The sequence below is a fragment of the Takifugu rubripes genome, chromosome 22 (genome assembly GCF_901000725.2).
Source record: "Takifugu rubripes chromosome 22, fTakRub1.2, whole genome shotgun sequence".
In the NCBI taxonomy this organism is placed as follows: domain Eukaryota; kingdom Metazoa; phylum Chordata; class Actinopteri; order Tetraodontiformes; family Tetraodontidae; genus Takifugu; species Takifugu rubripes.
In genome coordinates, this window is record NC_042306.1 from 14,245,121 (window position 1) to 14,268,883 (window position 23,763).

General features: G+C 49.1%; 1 protein-coding gene and 2 non-coding genes across 6 annotated transcripts in view; 1 reads left to right on the plus strand and 2 right to left on the minus strand.

Annotated features, from left to right (window-relative positions):
* LOC101063165 (contactin-associated protein-like 4) overlaps positions 1–23,763 on the plus strand; it is a 40,608-nt gene that overhangs the window by 13,257 nt on the left and 3,588 nt on the right. For 2 of the 4 annotated variants that reach the window (XM_029831442.1, XM_029831445.1), the window contains exons 3-23: positions 2,209–2,402; positions 4,240–4,387; positions 5,693–5,893; positions 7,811–7,986; positions 8,055–8,186; positions 9,354–9,621; positions 9,720–9,863; positions 9,945–10,113; positions 12,816–12,922; positions 13,679–13,798; positions 13,914–14,114; positions 15,132–15,309; positions 15,383–15,510; positions 15,874–16,044; positions 16,266–16,484; positions 18,704–18,943; positions 19,953–20,177; positions 20,680–20,813; positions 21,448–21,535; positions 22,581–22,799; positions 23,036–23,107. In XM_029831442.1, the coding sequence (XP_029687302.1) occupies positions 2,209–2,402; positions 4,240–4,387; positions 5,693–5,893; positions 7,811–7,986; positions 8,055–8,186; positions 9,354–9,621; positions 9,720–9,863; positions 9,945–10,113; positions 12,816–12,922; positions 13,679–13,798; positions 13,914–14,114; positions 15,132–15,309; positions 15,383–15,510; positions 15,874–16,044; positions 16,266–16,484; positions 18,704–18,943; positions 19,953–20,177; positions 20,680–20,813; positions 21,448–21,535; positions 22,581–22,799; positions 23,036–23,107 (3,534 nt within the window). The remainder of the gene's footprint in view (positions 1–2,208; positions 2,403–4,239; positions 4,388–5,692; positions 5,894–7,810; positions 7,987–8,054; positions 8,187–9,353; positions 9,622–9,719; positions 9,864–9,944; positions 10,114–12,815; positions 12,923–13,678; positions 13,799–13,913; positions 14,115–15,131; positions 15,310–15,382; positions 15,511–15,873; positions 16,045–16,265; positions 16,485–18,703; positions 18,944–19,952; positions 20,178–20,679; positions 20,814–21,447; positions 21,536–22,580; positions 22,800–23,035; positions 23,108–23,763) is intronic. The other 2 variants (XM_029831443.1, XM_029831444.1) reach the window with 2 other exon arrangements.
* trnal-uaa (transfer RNA leucine (anticodon UAA)) lies at positions 10,202–10,284 on the minus strand. The gene has a single exon. It is a non-coding gene; the product is annotated as a tRNA-Leu (tRNA).
* On the minus strand, positions 10,525–10,607 carry trnal-uaa (transfer RNA leucine (anticodon UAA)). Its single transcript has one exon. It is a non-coding gene; the product is annotated as a tRNA-Leu (tRNA).

A 23,763-nucleotide genomic window follows, 5' to 3' on the forward strand; every position in this document is an offset into this window, starting at 1 on the left:
CTATGTAAATCTGTCCTGCTTTACCTGCAGACAGCGTTTTGCTGCATGGTGCCCATTAGCATCCTGTTGGACTCTCTTTCACAGCGACATGTTAGCAGTCTGCTGAAATTATCCTCCAGACTTTGAATTGTCATGCAAATGGGCCGTGCTGGTGCTGGACGTGTGCTGCTTGGCTTTCTGCTCCTTCCTTTTCAGTCCCTAGTCCCTCAACCCGTGTGCATTATTGATGATGAACCAGGTTTGGGTTTTATTAGTGTGTGGGGGGGTGAATCAGGGATTGTTAAGTGTTTTCCCCGATGAGGTCGTGGAGCAGGAACCCTCCGTTCTGGCTTCTTGTTCTCGGTTCTGGCCTGAGCAGCAGGACTCAGCCAGGACAAGAGGGCCTTTGGCTTCACCTCCTGTCAATTCACCCTCAAAAAAATAGCCCTCCACATTTTGCAGCTTTGCGTAGATGTTCTTCAGGGTGGACGTCTGAGAACTCACAGCAGGAGAAACTCATTTTTCACCAGTTGGAAAGTGAAAGGGGAACCAATTAAATGTAGGTGGTCTTGAGCCGTTGACCCTTTAAACACAGTAATGGAAGTACAGGATTCTGATAATGAAGCCAGACGATCGCTGTCAATTACTCTGATTTTAAGGAGCATTTACTGATTTTAATGGTAGAACTCACAGGACAGACATTAAGTTCTGTCAACAATGGCTGCTCGGTGAAAGCAGGTGTCTCTGTTGACAGCGCTATATTCCAACCTGTTCTGTAATGCCAGCCTCTAACAATATTCCTCCATCCCACAGTAATCCCAGTTTTCAGAGGGTTTCCTGGTCTGCTGCCTCCACAGATGTCATTAAGAGAGTTCTCCTTGATTTAAGCTGACAGCTCTGACACAAGTCTGTGGACCAGCCGCCATCACTTCTCCTGTTATATTAGCTTTAGTGGCGCCAGCAGTGTTGACACAGTAAATCTTTGTGGAGCCTCTCCTCTTCCTTCTTCTCCTCCTCCTGCTTTGTTTAGTCTTCACCGGTGAAGGTCAGAACATCTGCTGGTTATTCAAGTGCTAATTAGCATTTAGCTCCGTGAGGATCGTGCTCCGCCGAGCACTTTGTTGTAGAACAGTTTTGCAGGATTGTCATGATAATTATTTCATTTTCATATTTAGATGGTAAATTTTCTAAACACTTAACAGCTTATTTTAATTGATGTTTGTTACCGTGGCGTTTCAGAAGATGTTACTGCAAGAACAAGCTAACTGCATCAGCGTGAACATCATGTGTGGGTGTGTGTGGGTGTGTGTGTGTGTGTGATCAGTGTCACCGTGCCAAGCTGCCATCTTCCTCATCTCCTCCATCTGTTGTTGGATCTCTGAGTGGCTGCTTTGGTCTGTTGGAAGCATTTCACACGCAGACTCATGAACCAGTGCGTCAGTTCAGTCTGCTTGGGTGTGAACCAGTGTTCCCAGTCAAGTGGGACGGCTCCAAATCCTCCGTCCAGTGGGAATATGACAGAGAGGATTCGTACCAAGAGCACTTCACAAGGAAATGGCTAAAGTGATGATTTAATTGTCATTATCTTGATTTACTTGAAGATCCTTTTGGAAATCAGGAAATTCAAGTGATCCCCTCTGATGTCTGTCTGATGGCTCTGGTTTCCTCCCACACTGCAGCAACGTGACCATCAGGCATCTGGGCGCCCTTTATTGCCCGTGTGTGTTCTCTTGTATATTCTACAGGCTTTATCATTTTTGTTTCATTAGTGTTGTGAAAGCTGTGTTTTTACCTCGCTGGAAAGTTGCTCTTTATAGCTGTGTAGCTGCTTCTTTATAGCTCGTTTCTGCTCCAGTTTGAGCTTCTCCAGCTCCTCCTGGGACACCCGCGGAGTAACAACACTGTGGCTAAAACAAATTTGTCAGCTAACTCCATCTAAGATGTTCTATTTCAATTACAATATTAATAACTAGTGTTAGTTTTTCAATAAAGATGTGTCACAAGGAAACAATTAGATATGCCGATGTATCTTTAGGTGCTTTGAGATGTAAATAATGCTGCAATTTTAACGCATTATTGGAAAGTTCAGACGATCTAAAGCCCTAAAGTGTGATTTCTTTTTTTTTAATGCGCCGCTGTGGCTTCATAACAGTTTGTGAGATGAGAGGAATTTTCTTCTATTCCCACATGGATGAATAACTGGTTCCGCTGGTCTTTCTCCCCCTGCAGGAGCCGGAGGCTGGTCTCCTCTTGCCTCCGACAGGTACCAGTGGCTGGAGGTGAGCCTGGGCGAGCGGACCAAGGTCACGGCGGTGGCCACGCAGGGCCGCTACGGCAGCTCCGACTGGCTGACCTCCTACCTGCTGATGTTCAGCGACACGGGACACAACTGGAAACAGTACAGGCAGGAGGACAGTTTAGGGGTGAGTGTGTCGCGTGTGTACATGTTGTAGCGCTGTTTGACCTTCAAACGGTGGTAAACTAAAGCAACAAGCTCTCGGAAGAATGATGAATCCTGAACGATCAAAGCGACATAAATGTCATTCCAAACTTAATGAGGGGATCAAGAAGATTAATCTCCAATTAGGGGCAACCAGCTTCCACTGGATGAGTGTTAAATGTTAGCTTAATGGCATGTGCCTGTTGACCTCTGACCTGTTCAATCCTGCTCTCTGTCCAGCAAGGCTCCAGCCTCCCTTGCTTTATTTGTGTCTCTTTTCTATTCTGGATTGTGTTGCCTCGTGTGTGTCGGGGACACGCTACAGTCCTCCGGTATCGATTCAGTTGCTAGACATGACGGAGGTGCACAGTGCTGACACACCATTGTCAGAGCAAATAGAGTCTTACAGGATTTTGTGGCTCATTGGAGTTAATACATAGCTCTCGCAGAGCTAATGCTGACCCGTCACAGCTGCTGTGAGGTCTTTTCGGGTCTACAACATTTTGATTTCATCCGGCAGCTTCGTTACATCAGTGCACCACTGATGGTCCTTTCACAGCTTCCTGAACCTTTTTCCATCACTGATTGAGTAACAACCTGGTAGAAGAAGCGTTCCTATGGGGGAAGGAAGTGATAAAGCTTCTGCTCAGGGTTGACTAATGAAGAAATCAGTCAGATGGACAGCAGAAGCAGCGGAGCATCACCTCCCACCTCCTGGTAGACGCCGCACTATTCCTCAGTCGTTTCCTGTCACGCTGTTGCGGCGTTTGTCCCGGTGCGGTGATGGTACATGGTTCAGCACGGAGCTCCTGGAATACTAAGTGGGTTTGACCTTTTTTGTGCAGCCAGCAAACACAGTGATGGATTCTCAGCAGGAAAAAAAAATCCAGTTTGAAGTATCTAAGAACACGCGAGCCTGGAAGTCTTTCCCACTGTTTGCAGCTTTATGCACGATAAATTAGCATTTATGATGCAGAGAGGAGGGAATCCAGCTAATCTCTGCCCTGAGGATCTTCTCAGAGAGCAGCCTCGCAGCTTAAGAAGAGGCTGAGCTGAGACTTCACATAAACTGAGCACAAGCCCACATTAATTCTTCTCTGACTGTCTCCATTTGTCGGCTCAGAGTCTGTTGAAGGAGAGCGTCGGAGTCGTCACGTCCTCGGAGTCTCTCGGAGTCTGTGGTATGAGGACAGAAGTCCAGAGGAGGTCTTCCATTCGTTCTCTTTCAGCCTCATTTCCAAAAGCCCATTTGGCCCGTCTGATTTTGTAGAATGACTCTCCTTCCATCTGGCTCTTGTGTCCCGCCCTCAGTGCCGTGTTTGGGAGCGAAATCCTGTCGTGGGCGGGTAGCTTCCAGAACTCACCGTTATTATTTTATTGGTCGCGGTGAGTCAACTGTGTGATGATTTATACTCTGTAGCGTGAGCAGTTTAATTCAAGTAACGGTCTCAGACAGTGGAGCCAAAAGAGTCGAGGGCCAAATGCTCCTGGGGATCTGTAGCCGAGAGGATTAGCGCTGTGGAAGGATGAAGTAAAACCAAAGTCACCACTTTGACGCATCCACTCGTAAAATTAGCTCTTCCTCTTCAAGAGACCTGTGACGGCTTCAGATACGGCTGCTTGAATTACTCAGAAATGGACATTGTGCAGAAGCAAGAGGTTATTTTACGGATAAATTCATATTAGCACTGAGAGAAACTGCAGGCAGTGCAGGACTGGGCTGGACGGAGATGGGAATCCCTGGATACTGGTTTAATGCATTCAGAGGCTGGTGAGCCTCTTCCTCTTCCTCATCATCGCTGTGTTTGTTGTCCTCTCAGTCTTTTCCAGGAAACAGTAACGCCGACAGCGTTGTCCAGTACAAGCTGCAGCAGCCGGTCATAGCTCGCTTCCTCCGGCTCATTCCTCTGGGCTGGAACCCCAACGGGAGGATCGGACTTCGGCTGGAGGCGTACGGATGTCCTTACAGTGAGTCCCACCTCCGGCTGTCAGCACATTCTGGAGTTTGTTTTCCAGGATCGGCTGGGGAAAATGCGAGTTCAGTCATCCGTCAGTCACACAGAGTTAAATCTTCACCAGCCGGTGTGATAATGACATTTTGTTGGGATTATCCACAATGACACAAAACAGCAAAGCTTTTATGGCGGCTTTAATTTATTTTGATGTTTCGCAGCTTCCTCCTTGGCACAGAGCGTGTTTTGTTGACGCTTTTCTTCGTTGCTCATTAATTCCCAACGTTCACAAAAGTGGCCCTGGCAGCAAATCAAGAAACAAAAGGAAACAGCACAGCGCGGCGTCTTTTTTCCCTAAAAGCCTCCCGTCTCTCATCAATAACAGAGCCGTCCTGAGAACAACACGTGTTTGTGGAGGTTTGAATCGGTGGTAAGAAGCCGACCCTCACTGATGGTCTCCAACACGGATGGAGCATCATTCAGGGATCAATATCCACTATCATAAACGTTCCGCCTCGCGTGTAGCCAGATACACAGCTGATAACACGCCGACCTCTGAGCGCTGATTCATTACCTTATTTCACCAACTGGAACCTTGATTTACGATGGAAAAGCACATTTTCCCAGTAAAAACGTCTTTTCCAGAAGGAGATGGATTATGCAGAATATTTTAAGAGTGATTTTGACGAACGATCTGTCGAGGTTTGGAAATATTGTGTCAGGTAGTTTAAAGACACAGCAGATACATTTGTGTGATGTTTACCAGCCGGTGTGAAGCATGGCAGAAGAATCCGGGTTTTCCTGGTGCTGAACTAATGTGGCGTGCACGGCAGAATCCTCCCCGGGAAAAACAAATGTGATATAGAGGAGGTGGCTGATAGTTGCAAACAGTTTACCACAGTATAAAGAATTCATTGTGAGTATTAGCCTGTCACTGAGGCGACACAACACAACATTTCATAATGTGTTTTGACAGGTAACAAAATGAAATTCCAGGCCGAGACCCAAAGAGAACAGCCGAGTCGGTGAACGCCGGCGCTCCCAGCCAAATCAAATCTATACAAATGAATAAAAACGCAATTTGCCTTCTGCCTAAACAAGGGTTTTATCACAACTGTGCAAACACGAGAAAACTGGCAACTGCGTCCACACGCGTGTGTTGAAGCAGTGTGTTAACACACACACACACGCTTCCCCTGGCGACACCAGAACTGAGAAAAGATGATTCAGAACAAGAGTCGAAGCTTCTGGGCTTCGACCTCTGGAACCCAAGTGTCCTCGGAACAGTCTCAGCTTCAGACCCTCCCTCTGTGTCTCTCAGCCTCCGACCTCGTCAGTCTGGAGGGCGGCGGCCTGGCGTACAGGCTGAATCCTGAGCCGAGGCTGGCGCACGGAGACGCCGTCTCTGTCAAGTTTAAAACCGTGAGGAATTCTGGGATACTGCTGCACGCAGAGGGAGAGGGAGGACCCGGCCTCAGCCTGGAGCTACACAGAGGACGACTGCAGCTGCTGCTCACACAAGGTACCGGCACACACGCGTGTGTGTGTGTGTGTGTGTGTGTGTTCTCATACAGGCTGCGTAGTGAGGACCAGAATATGGGTTTTACTACCCTAGTGAGGACATTTGGGCTAGCATAGACATGTGTGTTATGGACATAAACCAGCATCTGTTAAATAAGTTGTGTTTTTTTTTTAGTTTTTACCTTTTAATAGATTTATCATTATGGATTCTGATATAAAATGTGATGTACATATTTTTCTTATCTCTTTATTCTTTCCTCATCCCGGCCCTCACACACACACACACACACACACACACAGAGCCTTTTGGCTGACCACATCTCATTTCGCTTTTGTGTAATGCATCCTTGTTTTTTCTGTACGTCAGCACGTTTATTCGCTCCTTCGTCTCTTTCAGAGTTGCTTTGAGGCTTCTGTAGTTTAACGTCCTTCAGATTTTCCGCCTTATGTTTCACGCCTCGCAGATGCTCTGAGCAGATCGTGTAATTTAGGTCATCTGCCGAGGTCACGCAGGAGCTGCTTTGTTCTGTTGGTGCTAACAATAGTGTGGGTTCCCACAGGGGTCCAATTCTCTTTATGAGCCAACTCTGAGTAACAACCAGGCTCAGAAAGAGAAACTTTATCCTCAAGTATGCAGGAAATCTGTCAGCATTTTTAATATTGTCATTGGTACAAGCCAAGTTTTTAGACCTGACATGTTTCTGGAGTCCACGGTTGAGGGTTGAGGTCAGATTCTGTGACTGCAGCGGTCAACAACCGGGTCAAGTGGCGCTGGAATGAGATGATGGACCAAGCCTGAACTCTGAGACCCCCCTCCCAGCACGAGATCATGCTCATCTGACAAGTCTCAATGACAAAAAACAGCAGCGCTCTCCACCGGTGGCGGGAAATTAAGCTGAATTATTCTGATATGTTGAGCAGTTTAATTAGCTGTCTGCAGTTCCAGTCACGTCACCATCCGAATGCTTCCCGCAGCTCTCTGATTAGTTTTGGTGAGCCATCTCCTGACATTGTGGAGCAGGACATAAGGACTTTTGTGAGTCTAATTGGCCAATTTTCCATGAAATAACAGTGTTGTCAATGCTGTGACCTCTGCCCGCAGTAACAAATTGAACTTTTTAATATCACGAAACAGATAACTGTAAATTAGAGCAGAAGAAGAAGAAAGTCTGCTTATTTTGGTGAATGTTAATCAGCATGTTTGTTCCACCGGCGATATTCAACAATCAACCTGCTTTGATTCTTCCCTCATATCGACGTCAGTGCCTCGTGCACGCCCCCTGGTGACAGCCAAACCCATCTCAGCCATTCTCAGCCCTGATTAAGTTGTTTTCCCCACCCAAAGCAGTCAATCACACGGACATAAATACATCTGCTCATCATGTCTCAATCTGGTTCTGGTCCCTCTCTTTGAAGTCTGAATTGTCTTCCCCTAAAGAATGTCTGATAAATAATTGATGCGGCGTCTCCGTCTCAACAGAAAAGCAAAGTTTCTCTCAATGCACACGGGCAGGATGGAGACACTGGTGTAGACCAGTTGGGGCTCATCTATCATTAATGATGTTTGTCTTTGCGCTTCGACGCGATGGCGGAGTTTGGTCCCCGGTGGAAGCTCGCAGGCTTCCTGTAGTCCCTGCTGACGGCTGACCTCGCTGTGATCCTCTCAGTGGAGCGCAGGAAAATGACACTTGTAGGCCCATTATGGAGGCTGACATGTTGTAGCTGTCAGCGTTGTTGACACCGGGTCGTAACTTTAGAGAGGAGCAGACTTTTGGGTCAAGTGATGAAGGGAACAAACAGAGAAAGCAACAGAAGAGAAGGAGGAACCATTTAAATGCGGCGACTTTGCAGTCTTGACCTTCTCTGCTTCTCGTCTCCACGCTGCCTGATCACCAGCCTCACAGACTCTCTCTTCCAGAAAGGACGCCATCCTCAGAACCCCGACGCCTGGCTTCCCTGGGGAGCCTGCTGGACGACCAGCACTGGCACCATTTGGTGATGGTGTGGCACAACTCTCGCCTGAACCTCACTGTCGATAAACACACAGAAGCGGTTCACATCCCCGCAGAGTTCAGCCACCGGAAGCTCCTGGAGGTGGGATTCACACACACACCGATGAATCCTGCAAACACGGACGCAAACCTGTTTTGTTTTTGTCGCAGCTGAATGTTGGAGCGATCCAGGAATCTCAGAAACCAAAGAGGGGCTTTCACGGGTGTCTGGAAAACCTGCTTTACAACAACCTCAACCTGATAGAACTGGCCAAACGTAGAGCTCCCCAGGTCTCCATGGTGGTGAGTACAGGAAGCGGCAGCTTTATTCATTAAAACATCCGCTAATGACGTTGAGGGGCAAGTTGTAGTTCTGAAGTTCTAGCTGTGGCCCTACTTTTCTCATACCGTCTCAAATCACCCCGAGCCTTAATATTGAGTGAAAATATCACAGGGGAGCCAGATCTGTAATTATCTCCTCAGCAGAACACTGACACAGAGGTACACGTAGCCCTGCTATTCAGCACAGCTTTGACTTGTTATCTTAACGTGCAGGCTTTAAGGTAGCAGCTCAATAGGCTGCATATGCAGAAGGACACCTTATTCTTCAGGTGTGTTGATGACAAGGCTGATAAATTCCTTTTGGGAAAAAAAGGATGAAAGCATGAAAAAGGATCCAACAAAGTGAAAATTCCGTTGCGGCTGATTCTTGCTGACGGAATATTTAACCCACGTCTCCACCGCCGCCACCTCACGGCGGTTCGGTTAATGTGCCTTCGATGCCGAGACGTCCATCACACGTCCATATGAAAATGTTGACAAGCTCGGAGCGCCGCTAGGGGGTCACATGACCACTGTTAGGCGTTAACGAGTCACTAGCGGTTTAATGAGGGCACGAATGAGAGGAGAGGAAGTTAGCTTTTCAGGGAGCCCTCCTGCATCTGCTCTGACTTTTCCCCCACTTACAGATGGCGTTTGGGGGAGGGGGTGGCATTAGCCAATGGCTTTTGTGGGACTTTATAGCTCGTGTTTGACCATCTATTTTTCCACCGGTGCTGCATCATCCTCATTGCACTTCCATACATCACTTTAACACCTCACCAAAGGACTTTTAGATGTCATCTGTGGTTCCGGAGCATTATAAAGATAGCAGAATGATATTCCCGGGAGAGCGCCGGCGCTATAATGTATTACCACCAGCACAGCCCTTCAATAGACCCCCTGTCATTACCACTCTTCAAAACAATGGACCGCAACTGAGATCTCTATATGGCTCACTTACACGCCCACGCTGCGGTGCTTCATCACTGGCTGACATCCGTGTTTGCAGTTTGCATTTATCCCATATCAGGGCTTTCTGATGAGATCATTGTGACAAAGGTCGAAACTGATTAATATTCATGATTTGTGTTCGTTTATCTCTGTAGTTATCTCTCTATCGTGTTGCCCCCCCCCCCCTCTCTCTTTCAGGGCAATGTGACCTTCTCTTGTGAAGAGCCGGTTTCCGTTGCCGTGACGTTCCCCGGCCCCCAGAGCTTCCTCCAGTTGCCCAGAGGGACGACGTCTTCCACGGACAGCACGACGGTGGGGTTCCAGTTCAGGACGTGGAACAGGGCGGGGCTTCTGCTCACCTTTGCGCTGCGTCAGGATGGGGGCGTGGTCTGGCTGTACCTGAGCGAGGCCAGACTGAGGCTGCAGATCCACAAAGCTGGGAGGGTTCTGCTGGAGCTCAGTGCAGGTGAGGCTGAAGAAGTATCAAGAGAGAATCCTACTGTAGTGTGAGAGGATAATGATACCTGGGGAACATTTTCAGGGACTGACCGGTGTGTTTTTTAGGTTCTGCCCTGAGTGATGGACAGTGGCATCCTGTAGAGCTGAGCTCAAGACGAGGACGTCTGACCGTCTTTGTGGATAATGACGAAGGCGGCGCGGCTCACGCCAGCGTCTCCATTGCAGCAGGAAGTCAGCTCTTCTTTGGTGGTGAGACCTGTGTCATTGTGGAGCCAGGACTGATGTCCTCACACACATCCTCTGCAGCGGTTTCTTTACCCTCTGGTGCAGGTTGTCCTGAAGGTGAATCTGAGGACTGTAAAAACACCTTCAGCAGGTTTCAGGGCTGCATGCGCCTCCTGAGTATTGACAGCCAGCCGGTCGACTTCATGATGGTGCAGCAGAGGCTGCTGGGAAATTACAGCCACCTGCAAATGGACATGTGCGGCATCACTGACAGGTCAGACCCGCAGACGTTACTTTTTCATTATATTCCACTGGAGAGCATTTTCCAAACAGCGTGTTTGAACCCACTGGTAAAACAGGAATACCAGGAGCGGGGCTCGAACCCACGCGGACAATTGTCCATTGGATCTTAAGTCCAACGCCTTAACCACTCGGCCATCCTGGTCTGTGTAGCTTTGTTTTCCATCTGTCAGTGCAGCCAATATGTGGACTGTGACTGCAGTCACGCTCGTCTTTTTAGTGGAGCGGGTCGACTCCACCGAGCATTTCCCTGCCTGGGTTTAATCCCCCACTACTCATAATATTAGTATCGCTGTTCGTACTCACTGTATGGGATTTGTTATAAAATTAACAAAATATACAGCCGTAGTCGCGTAACTCCCACCATGGAAAGGATTTAGAGGAATACCAGGAGTGGGGCTCGAACCCACGTGGACAATTGTCCATTGGATCTTAAGTCCAACGCCTTAACCACTCGGCCATCCTGGTTGGGTTTATGTGCTCTAATCCAGCTCCAGATCACAAAACAACCCAATCAAATCTACAGCTGAAGTTCATTTCTATTCTAAAGAGGTGAACAGTCATCCTCCTCACCGTTCACGTCCCTCCAGCCACATCCAGAGAATGTTCAATGGTCGAGTGCGTCGTCGGAGGTGGAGGACTCCGCCCTACTCATCATTCAGCGTGCCCCCCCCCATATCAGCATGGTTCTGATCAAGGTTTCGTCCTGTTACAGGGAGTTTTTTCCCTGAAATTCCAGGGTTCCAGCTCTACAATAGTGTTTTCAGACCATATCTAACATATAACCTAGAAATAAAGTTGGAGAGTCTGATTCAACACAGTAGGTGGTCGTTTTAGACCCCACGGTTTAGTTTATCATTAAGATGCATAGCACCTACCTGGAGAGGGGTTTGAAACCCAGATCAGGTAAAGAAAATCCTTCCACTATCACCTTTGGAGAGGTAATCCATCTCCCCTCCAGGGACCTGTTGGGCTGCTGGCCAATGGCTACCTTTAGCTAAGAGTGACTTTAAAACAACAAAAGTTAATCAATCACACAGCTGCAGATACATGGTGGTTACCATGGAGACCCGCTGATCTGCTAGACGACAGCTGATTATTGCGCAGTCATTACAGCCTTAACAGTTTAAATTAAGTGTGTTGTCCCTCACACACACACTCAATAAGTGCTGTATGTAGGATAAAGAAGTACACGGAGTCGTGACTTAAATCAACGCCAAAGGCGGCGCTTTATCTGCGAGGCTCTTTAACTCTTAGATTAAACAGGATAGAGGTAAATGGAAAAAGGACTGCAGGTTGCAGAGTCAGGGTTTCTATTCAGAAAGAGAAGAAGTCGCCAGTTCAGTTCTGATTTCTTCTCAGTCCTCAAACACACCAGTGTGGAAATAAAGAAACACTGGGTGTCGTTCTGAATAGATGATTAAAAGAGACCAGATAGTTCCCACAGCCAAGACTCAAACCTGTGTGTGTGTGTGTGTGTGTGTGTGTGTGTGTGTGTGTGTGTGTGTGTGTGTGTGTGTGTGTGTGTGTGTGTGTGTGTGAGAGTGAGAGTGAGAGACCTCCTGAAGGTGCCAGCCGGTCTAATAACAGATGGAAAGCAACCGGTGCTGATTAAAAACACGGTTACTCATCATTTCCCATCATCCTCTCTGTCTCCTTTTCCCGGCTTTCAGTCAACACCACTGAGGCCTGAATGGGACTCAACGCTGCATCAGGCCAGTTTGGCTACAGGGAATCCGCTGCCATACTGGTTTTCTTGGGGCTTTGTGATTATTCAGGATTTGAATTGGGAACCTGCATAAATTACATCGATGCTTCATCTTCTGTTACCAAACTGCTGTTGGATCAGATGTAAATCTGTGTAAAGACTCTGCTCACATCTGTTTGCTGATTTTTAATGGATTTGAGGATGAATTTGTGTCTTTTCGGCTTCAGGAACTCTTAGTTCCATCTCTCGTTTGTTTGAAGAGGATTCTGCCTGAGATAAATTTACTTCAGAATTCTAAAACACTGTGTGTGTATAGAACTGTGTGAGTGACGGCCTCAGGCCTCCAGTATAGATCTGACATATGCAGAGAAACTTCCTTGGACCAGGACTCCCTCCCTCCTCCCTCAGATCTCATGATGTTATAGCAATATGATATTTATCTATAAATAACACCGAGAGCTTCAGCGGCATCTCCTGGGAGCTGGATTCATTTAAAGAGCATCTTCAAAGAGTGTGGGAACCCTTCAGACCATCGGTTCAATCTGACAAGAGCTTCTTATATTCAGCTTTTTACCTTTCACATAAAAGTGAAATAATAAAGAAGAAAAGTGAAATTATTCTTTTTATCTGTCTGAGCGGGACTGAAAGTGTTTCAGATCATCTCTAAATCCACTTTTTCAGCTCATCACAGGGACCTTATTTGTTTTTCAGCGCAGCGATAATCCAAACTTTAACAAATATAAAGCATTTCCACTTGTTTTTCCTCCTAATTAGCTTTAACATGCTGATGAATATTTTGGAATTAGCTCCATCCAGACAGAGATGGAGTGTTAATCACTCTCTTTCTTCAGTGACAGTATTTTATAATGAAAAACCCTGGAAATACCAAGTTTCCCCCACTTGCTTTCACTGTAATCTCTTGTCTTAATTAATCATTGATTAATAAACCAAACATCTCTGCCCCCCAGGTGTTCCCCCAGTCCCTGCGAACACGGCGGCCGCTGCACTCAGTCCTGGACCGGCTTCCACTGCAACTGCTCCGACAGCGGCTACAGCGGCGCCACCTGCCACAGCTGTAAGTCACCTGTCAGTCACCTCAAGAAATTGGAGCGGAGCAGCCCATTAAAGCCCTGTTAACGCATCATTGTCAATTAAGAACGCTGAAGAACCTAACCGGGCCGTTCGCGTTGCACATCTTTACTGCTGATTCATAAGGGAGCAATGATCCTGCTTCTTTCCCGGCTGGACCCGGGCCCGTACAGGGGGCCGTCCCACTCAGCCTGGTTTGACAGCATCCTTTCTTCTCTGTATTTTATATCCCGTTTGTACGTGACGGAGACCGTAGCTGCGTCTAAATCGCCCAAATCATCGACTACAAAGTGAGATTTAACAGTAGCCCAGTGAATCATCCGCGCCAGACCCAAACACCCACCCTGCTCGCAGTGTTATCAGCGATGGGCTCTGCAGAAGCCTCTGTAGCTGCTCCGCGGAGGGCGTGTGACGAATGCAACGCTGCAAAAGAGCGAGCAGGCGAGGCAGATTTATGGAGACGGGCAGGAAGACGCAGAGCCGATGAGGCTCAGAAGTTTTATTTATTGACTCGTAATGCTCCCATCAGTCATCACTGTCCTCTTCAGCTGGTTTCGTCCCTACTTTATGGGACGCTGCGGCAGGAATCTAACCACAGGCGAGAGGCAGCTCGTGAGATGCTGGTGCGGCGGCGATGCATACGTTTGAGGCCGTACCTGTAACCCTCAGCCTGTGATCTTCGTCCTCCTCACACTTCCTTTCCTGCCTCTCTGAGAGCTGATCTCGTTATTTCCCCTCCCAGCTGCGTACGAGCGCTCCTGCGAGGCGTACAAACACGCCGGCAGCACGTCGGGACACTTCTACATCGACGTGGACGGCAGCGGGCCGATCGGGCCGCAGCTGGTCTACTGCAACATGACGGGTGAGGAAAAACACGACAAACGCACCGAAGATGACAACAAAACTACCAAAGCCATTTTTAGCCAGGCGAGAGCAAAAGAGACCGATCAATAATGGATGTCCGTCTGCTGATCTAGAAGAGAACACGTGGATGATAATCCAGCACAACAACACGGCGCTCACCAAGCTGCGGCCGTCTCCGGGTCTGAACCACCTTTCGGTTCACTTTGACTTCCTCACTGAAGAGGAGCAGCTGTCGGCTGCCATCGGCCAGTCGGAGCACTGTGAGCAAGAGCTGTCCTACCGCTGCAGGAAGTCCCGCCTCCTCAACACCCCAGGTGAGGGCTTTGATGTGTTCCCTCAGATTGTCTTTGATAATCCCAGTCTTGTATAACTGCATCTGTGGGGGCCGATATGTGTTTGTCTGAATTGGATAAAGACAACTTGGCTCCAACAGCAGCATCATTTTACTGTTTGTTTCAAACTTCTTCAGAATTCAGGAATTTTTCATCTCTCCCTCAGCGGCCCAGACTGGTCGATTTCTCTGGATTAGTTCAATACCTCCTCTCGGGATTAGTGTGGATTGAGATCAGTGTGTCCTTTGTTAAGTCGTGTGTTTTCTTGCTCTTGTATTGACTCAGATGTGCTGAGTATCAGTAAAAGACGCCGCATCGCTTTGATCCGGGATTCTCATCGGCTCTCTTTGCAGAGCTTCATCCGGAGACTCCGCTCTCATCCATAAGCATGAAACCTCGTCTGTGTCTGTGAATATCTGAACGTCTGTGTGAGAAACATTTGTCCTTTTATCCATGTTTGTTAGCCTCTAACCTCATGACCACACGGAGAATCACGACAGATCCGGGTCAATTTGGGACTGAAACCCATCCAACACCAGCGTGTTAGCATTGCTTGTTCATCAATTCCCTTTTCCCCGCTGAAAATAGTGAAAGCCATCAAAAACACACAGATAAATAGGATTTCCGCCAGGCGCTCCCTCCTGGTTGCTCTTTGGGAAAACCTCCTCGCTGACTCAGCAGGGCCCTTTCCAATCACCTCCTCGCCACCAGCTCACTTACAGGAGGTGAAACACAGCAGATTTTTCACTGTGAAATATGGCTCGCCATCCAAAAATAACACAATCAGTGTTCGGGGAAGGAGCCGGGATGTAAAACACGACCCCCGGGGCTTCTGCTAACTCGAACACTCCTCACTTTTCATGCTAAGAGAGAAACCTGGGAGCATTTGTGGTTGTAATCAGCTTTCCTGCCTTTTCATGAGACAGGTGTGCCAAAAGTACCAGCGATCTCTTCGGTCAGGTAACAACGAAGCAGTAAAATCACCCTCACGTTCTTCAGCTTTGTGCCTTGCAGAGGGTTCTCCGTTCAGCTGGTGGGTCGGGGGTCCCGGTCCTGGTCGGCTGCAGTCTTACTGGGGCGGCGCCCAGCCGGGCAGCCAGCAGTGCGCCTGCGGCCTGCAGGGCGACTGCGTGGACCCGCAGCACTACTGCAACTGCGACGCCAACAGAGCGGAGTGGTACTGAACACACTGACGCAGCGATGAAGCTTCAGGGGGAACATGCGTACTCATTCATTGAATTCTTCTCCAGGGCCGAAGACTCGGGCCTGCTCACCCATAAGGAGAGTCTCCCAGTGCGCTCGCTGGTTCTGGGTGACATCCACAGGCCGGAGTCAGAGGCCGCCTACAGGGTGGGACCGCTGCGTTGTCACGGAGACAGTAAGTCTGGCTCTGATCCCTCAGAACTCCTAATAAATCAGAGAATAAACATCTCACTCCCTCAACGCTCCTTCATTGGGGTTTGTTGTCGTCATGGAAATTATATATGAAAATGCAGGATTATGGGATTAACGTTTAATTTCTTCCGTCAATGATGCGATAGTTATTTGTTCACCCTTCACAACCTCGGCTTTTACAAGCTAATTATCAGCAGATGAATTGTTTAGCCTGCATATTTCCAGATTGACTCACACCTGTAATAAAGTCACCTTAACGCCGACCTCAGCCTTCACATCTGTCCTTCACATCTGTTTGTTCGGGGCTTTTTATCAGAAGGCCGTTTTTCTTTCACCATGTCCCCAGAGAACTTCTGGAACGCCGCGTTTTTCGACAGGGAGACGTCGTACCTGCACTTCCCCACCTTCCACGGGGAGCTGAGCGCAGACATCTCCTTCCTGTTCAAAACCACGGCCTCCTCCGGAGTCTTCCTGGAAAACCTGGGAATCAAGGACTTCATCCGGATCGAGCTGAGCTGTGAGTAGAAGTGAGGGTGAGAGTTAATCCGGATTAGAGTGACGCCTCAGAGAAACCTGCAAGTCCATGAAAATATGGAAAACCCACAGTTAAGACTTAATCTGTATGAAGCTGCCCTGATTGGAAATTCTTCGTTTTTAGCAGAACTGGCCTGATTTGACCTTCTCGTCCTTGTATCGCCTAACAAAGAGTGTTTCCGTCTCTTCCTCCGCCTCCGTCAGCCTCCTCTCAGGTGCTTTTCTCCTTCGACGTGGGCAACGGTCCTCTGGAGGTCCGCGTCAGCTCGACGGTCCCGCTCAACGACAACCGGTGGCACCGAGTCCGGGCCGAGAGGAACATCAAGGAGGCGTCGCTTCGACTGGACGACCTGGCTCCGGCCACACAGGAAGCTCCCGCTGACGGGCACTTCCACCTGCAGCTCAACAGCCAGCTGTTCATAGGTGGGGAGGCGTGCGCAGGTGGACACCTGTCCGGTCCATCGTTGACAGACGCTCCCGTGGTTCTTTAAGTAGCTCTTCTCAGCAGAGAGTCTAGCCAGGCTGCGGTTTTACATCTGTGTGTGACATTTATCTTATTCCTTCTACTTAATAATTCATGCTGGTGTGTGCGGCTCAGACCCCGACAGCTCCCCACAATATTGCTACCTTATTCATGGTCCCTGCATAATAACCACGACATCCTCGGTGAATACTAATTAGCAGAGCCTCTCTGTTTCTGCTGGATCCCATCTGGAAAACTCTGGAAGAAGAAAGTAAACATTTGTTGATCTGCTCTTTGCCAAATCAGCAGTATTGACCTGGAAGTGCTGAGTCCCACTTTCCTGACCACAGAGCGCTAATCATGTCAGAAATAAAGCACGCGTGAGCGAGTCTGACATGTTCTCCATCTGGAAATGGAGCCGAACCTGGAAACCGTCTCCAGCTCCATCAATACGGCACCCCTGATCCATAAATGACCTCATCGGTTCTCTGCTCCGCAGAGTCTCAGAATCCATAAGTTATTAGCAGCCGTAATCATCCCGCAGATATTGGGTTCATATCTGTAAACACACGGAGGGAAAATAAACAAGTCCAGATAGAAGCTGCAGCAGCTGGAGGGAAACTGAGGAGAATATTGATCAGGCAAATGTGTTTAACTGATCCGCTGCTCCGGGGTCAGCAGCAGCTCCACGCAGCATGTTTAGCTGGAAGTTACATCGTCTACAGAATAAACCCCTTTATGTATCGATGTGCTTCTCATGATGCAGCTGGTACAGTGTTGTCAGGCTGGGGAGGCACCCAAGTAAACAACATTAATACGTAAAGGCGAAACCCCGGCGACGGTTCTGTGCATCATCACCGTGGCGACGAATGGAATGTATTCAGGATCTGTCCCTCCTCTTCAACAGGCCGTATTTCCCAGATTTATTTGGATTAACGGCCTCAGCGCTGACTTGTTTACTCTCATAAATCCCTCGTGGATTGTTTATGAGTCTGGATTTGTGAAGCAAACTGTTTCCATTGTTTGAATTCTAAGTTACTGTGTGGCGGCGTATAAATCCATAAGCCATATTTCAATGGGCTGTATTTACGGCCTGTAATCCCGCCTTGTTTTATGAGCCAGGGAAGTCCATTGTTATGATTAGTAAGCCGTGTTATTGCTTTGTGTGGTCTAATAATCTGCGCCATTGTTCCCCCTCCAGCTCCGTAACGGCATCGTGGGGTTTTTAAGAATGCACATGCGGCAAAAATCTATATTTGTAAAAGCTTTAAGGAAATTGTTTTTGCACCTCGGCTGCTCCTCTCTGCCACCGCGTGTGGAAGCAGCAGCTGTTAAGAGGATTTAGAGGAGCGCTTTGATCACGGCTTCACACATTCCTGGAAAAGCAGCGGCATTGATTTCAGATCATCCTAATGTAAGCTCTGTTCAGAGCAGCCGGGGCTGCTGCTGATCTACGTGGGTGTTATTTTGCTAAATTCTGCTCTCCCAACAGCCACATTCTTCACGGAGATGCACCGTGTCCTTGAAGGGACCCACAGAGGACCGGGGAAAAGATCGTTTACTCCAGGCGGCGTCATTTCAGTAATCTGATTAGATAGTTGAATCGGTTTATCATGGTGAAAGTTCAGTGTTGAACACTCGCGGTGGTATTTGTGGGATGAGAGGAAGCAACAGGGGGAATTAAAGCACCACACAGATTTTAATGAGTTGTTTTCTTAATCCGTCAACCACAGACTCCTCACATTTTACCAGCCCGTTGCTGAGTTTGGCAGAAGCGTCGCCTTTGATCCCAATAATTAGTTTCCCATCACACAGGTGGACGAATGTTTGGATAAATTCATTAAGGTCCTGCTGAGTGTCTCTCCTCCGGTTGGGGTGGAGTTTATCTGGAATGGGGTGCTTTCATCTGTTCTTTGGTCTCCGTGTGGCTGATCCAGCGTTACTCTCCCTGCAGAATTCCCTGTGAGCACATTCGCCCATCTTAAACTCTTCCTGTTAGAGGGTTGTTCTCTTTGATCAGGAGTTCCAGAGGGATCTGATTCTGGAAGTGCAGCTGTTGCAGTGGACGCGAATCCTCTTCCGTCCCTCCATCGTCTACCTGGGCGTTAGCATTAGTTCTTAGCTTTAATGGAGCCGTGATGGTTACTTCCTTGTTTTTTAACGTTCTTTTGTGTTTCAGGAGGCACCGCGTCCAGGCAGAAGGGCTTCCGGGGCTGCATCCGCTCGCTGCAGCTGAACGGGGTCACGCTGGACCTGGAGGAGAGGGCGAGCATCACACCGGGGGTCCGACCCGGCTGCCCGGGTCACTGCAGCAGCTACGGCTCCTTCTGCCAGAACCACGGCCGCTGCGTGGAGCACGAAGCTGGTTTCCACTGTGACTGTGGGCCCTCGGCCTACGCTGGGGTCTTCTGTCAGACAGGTAGGAGTTGAAGTGATTTATTGACTCTCAGAAACCGGTTCCTGTAACGCGCCCCTCTCGATGCAGGGTAGGACCCCGGGGGGGAGGGGGGAGGAGCCTGTTTGACCGTCTGCATGTCAGCAGATGCATTCATGTGCACGTCTGCGCTCCCCAAAATGCTTCTCACCTCAGCAAATTATTGCAGAACATCCAGAGTTCTGGCAGGCTGGCGTTTCTCTCCGGAATGAAAGTGAAATGAAAGTTTTTGGTGAAGACAGGAGCCGGAAAGAGAGAGAAAAGTCCCAGCTCTGTAGGTCTGGAGGAACCGCCTTCGGCCCCAAGGTGTGTTTGATATTCTAAAGGAGGATTTGGAGTGGAGAACACCATCAGTGGTGCCACCTGCAGCGACCTCTCCGTGGGAGAGCTGTCCAGCCATTGATGAGGAGCTGCACTCTGTCACTTCCTGCCTCCGTCCTCTCCTGCTGCTTTGCATCTACTGAGAGTTTGTGGACAATCTCGACCGCAGAGGTTAAAGCCGCCTGTCTCAATCTGTTATTTAGAAGCAAAAAAAAAACACTTCTTCAACTTCAGAGTCAAAACAACTTAAAAAATAGAGGATGCAGAAGTAGGAGGGAGAATTTCAATATTTCTGATGTAGGACTTTCAAGCATCAGTACAATTTATGTCAGATTAATTAGCAAACACGCGTCACCGCTCACCACATCTTAATTCATCCACGTTATGAATTAATCATCATTTACTGGTATCGGCTGAGAAAGTTCTTTATCGTGCGTCCCTAATTTATCTGTTGATAAAAATGAGAAGCTTGTGTGCAGTTTTAGAACAGCCGTGATCGTTATCGCCCAGTTCTGGTACCCAGGAAAGGTGAAGCCGAACACCTCTAGCGCCCCCTAGTGAGAGGCTGTGGGAGATCAATGCGCCCCTCCCTCCCTGTCGGTCACCTCTCCATCACTTTATTTGTATTCCGAACACGTTCCACATTGACAAAGTCGATCTTCTGTCTTTCCAGAGGTCTCAGCCAGCTTCCAGTCAGGAACGTCGGTGAGCTACACCATCCAGGAACCTCCAGAGTTCACGAGGAACAGCAGCATCGCTCCGTCCTCGATCCATTCTGACGTCTCGCTCCGAGGAGAGAACGTGTCCCTGAGCTTCAGGACGTTCCAGAGTCCAGCCGTGCTCTTCTACGTGGGCTCGTTCTACAGGGAGTACCTCGCCGTGCTCGTCCACGCGCACGGTGAGGAGGAGAGCGGCCGGGAAACCTTCATTATTCTGAGGCTTTTAGCGCCTTCTACCCAGAATATAAGACCTGTTTGTTAACCTTTATCCGCTCCTTAATGGTTGGATATATTTAAAGGTTATTGAGCTGTTTTTTAACCTTTTGTGTGACATTATTGGACATCAAATATTTACCATCCAGAAAACGGAATTAACATTTTCTTTCATTCTGCTTGGTTGAGGTTTCCGGCTCCACCTCTGCTTCAGTTAATCTCAAATGTTTAATTAATCTGAGGGATTCTGAGTCTTTAATTCATCAGCATTCAAGGACAGACTGTCATTTCTTTCCCTTTCACACTTAATTTTCTGTATATTAGGAGCAATAATGACAGATTAGTTCCGTTATTGACAGGGAATTAACTCTAAAATCTCAAAAACCCTGAAGGATTAAACGTCTTTACGCTCTTGGTGCAGATTAGAGCAGAATGGAGCATTTGTGACACTGTTTCCTGTGTTTAAAGATAATCTGGAGCTGAGGTACAAACTGGACGGCAGCAGAGACGCGGACGTGTTGAGGAGCCGAGCGAAGAACCTGGCTGACGGACGACTGCACAGCGTCAGCATCAGGAGGCGCTCGGCGTCCGTGTCCCTGCAGGTAAAAAGGCCACAACACACTGGTCACGGGTGGAAACTCACGGACGTTTAACAGGAAATGCAGGCGCCAAACACGTGTAAAGTCGTCAAACATCCGCCTTCTATGGTTATGAAATAAGGTTTCTTTGAGGACAAACGGGGACGATCCATCCAGAACGCGTTCGCCTCACGTCGACCACCTGCGGCCACGAGGAAAGAACACTCACAAAGAGCCTCCGATGAAATACGAAGCCTCTCGATGGTGTCTGAATCTGCTGAATGGCTCATCGTAGCAGCAGCCCGATGGTGCGTGAGGCGAAGCTCGCCTGAACGGGAGCACCCCGACTCTCTGGAACACGGGTCGACCTTTTCCGGGGTGCCGACCTTGAACGCGTGTGGAATCAGGATTCTGCTCCTAAACCCTAATAGGGAAGACGGAAGCCAGATTTTGGTTGGTCGCAGTTTTGGTGACATTAACCTGCAGCTTCTGGGCATTTATGACGGCAGCAATAACGTGTTAAAGCAGTTCGGAAGCATGTTTACCTTCGCTGGTTTAGACATAGAGCTTCATGTGCCCCCCCGACCCCACGAGGGAGAAAGCGGCTGAAGATGGATGCCTGCAGTTTATCATGCAGGGAATATTTCTCCCCTTCCAGGTGGACCAGGAGGCCGTAGAAGAATTCAACCTGACGTCCGATGGAGAATTCAGAGCCGTCAAGTCGCTGGTCCTGGGCAGAGTTGAGGGTAAGAGGAGCCGCGAGCGTGTTCACGTGCTTTGATTAGACGGAGCATCACTCTGCCCGTGACTCCTCATGATGCTGCCAGGATTCAGGTGTAACACACGTCGCCTTCTGTCCTCCAACAGGAGGGCGGCGGATGAACGGGGCGAAACGTGCAGCTCGAACGAGCGTCATGGCTGTTTAGCTCCCACAAACCACCGAGTTTAAAACGGAATTCTGCTGTACGATTATTCAGAGCGCAGATTTTAATCCTCTAAGAGGAACCGTCGCCCCCCCGGGGGGGGCGGATTTGAGACGCGTCCTCATTGATCTCCTGCGCGCGGTTCTGGAAAAGGGCCGGGAAGCACGTCGGGGTGAGGCGCTAATTGGCTCCGTCATGACTTGATGGTGTTCTCTTTGAGTGGCTCCAGCAGAGATGACTGAAACATGAGCGGTAATAACACCAGAGGCTGAGAGGCTGCAGCCGCAGCGCTCTGATATCGCCGTGACGACCGCAGCCTCCATCAGAGCGAGGCCTGAAGAGGAAAACGGCAGCTGCTGCATTCATCCTCGCTCCCCTTTCATTCCGTCTTTAGAACGCTCCTGAAGGAACCAGGGATCTTTGCGTGATACCACGATACGATGGCGGTCTGTTAACGACCTGCAATGCCGCCTCTCTCCTCTAGAGGCACTCGGGAGTTTTCGTGGAACTCGAGCCGCCACAGCCGACGTGCTTCGAGATTTTATATCTGACTCCAGCCGCCGCTTTAACGCGGTCCCGCTCACGTGTCTCGGTAAAGCGCACGTGTTTCCGAGCGGCGCCGCGTCGACCCCATCGTGTCGGAAAGTGACCCGTCAAAGTAGAGCTGGCAGTCGATGGGATCAGGAGCCGCGGAAACGGCGGGAAAGCAGATTTCCTGTCGTTCCCCACCGACCTCGTCATCCATCAGCCCGACTAATGGACCCGCGTTCCTGCCGTCCTCGCCGGCCGTCGTCATGTCAACCGCGCTGAGGTTTACAGCTGTTTCCTCAACATCTGTCAATTATCAATTATTACGTTTCCTCTGCAGAAGCCGATGAGTCGGACCCAGAACTGGCCCGCGTGGCCTCGCTCGGCTTCACCGGCTGCCTCTCTGTTGTCCGCTTTAACTCCATCAACCCGCTGAAAGCGGCGCTGCTCCACCCGGACCGCAGCCCCGTGGTCGTCACCGGGCCTTTGGTGCGGTCCGGCTGCGGCTCCTCGGCTTCAGCCAACACCGACGCAGCGGACGACGCCCCCCTCCTGCCAGGTGGGTCCAGTCTGAACCAGACGTGCTCTAATGTTGCTGTCAGGCGAAGCTAACGTGATGCTAACGCTCAGGTGAGCTACGGGATTCTGCCTCGTCTGTACCAGCTCATCGGTGTTGCTGCGGCAGAACAGAACCCGGTCTCGGCTCTGCTCCCTTTCCTGATCTTTGTCTCCTAAATCTGCTTCCTCCTTTAGTCTCTCCTGACTTTTCCCTTCTCCTCACTGTCTCTGCTGTAGATCAGTCGGGATCTTTGGGTTCGGGTCAGCCTTTAGTCAATGCCGTCAGGACTGACTCGGCTCTGATTGGAGGTACCCAAAGACCTTTTTTTCCACCACTTCCACCTCTCATCTTCTCATCAAACATCAGGGATCGATTAGATTTTGATTGATATTAAAGGTAAAGGTCGTTACACCAGGAAAAGGTGGTTTTATTGATTAGCTGCGTCCGGGCGGAGCTTCTTAAACCTTCTGTGAAATAAGCAGCTAATGAACGAACCCTCACATTCAGACACAAAGTCCAGTAATCCAGTGTGAAATTGTCTTCAGCCATTTTTCAGAATTCCAATTTGGACTAAACTTTGTGTAATGAAATTCGGTGAACACAAGAGTCCGGCCGAGTCACAGCCTGTGAAATTCCAACAATCTGTGGATGTCAGATTAGCAGCACAAGGCCGATTTTGGGTAGGAGGAATTTAGCGTAGCCGCAGGAGGGAGCGATACGCACAAATCGTGTTTGGACTTCACAGTCGTTTCACAAAAGTCCGGCACCAGAGATTAACGCCGCAGAAAGCCGGCTGTCATCCAACGAGCGCCGCAGGCTTCCAGCACCGAGAGGTCCATATGTTCGACTGAAAAGGCTAACTTTGGCTAGCTTTTATGGCTAACTGTATAACAAGATAACAAGAGGGTGTCGCTAGCGTAGCCACACGTCGACATATTCGTAGCGTCACTTTAGCAGCTTCTCA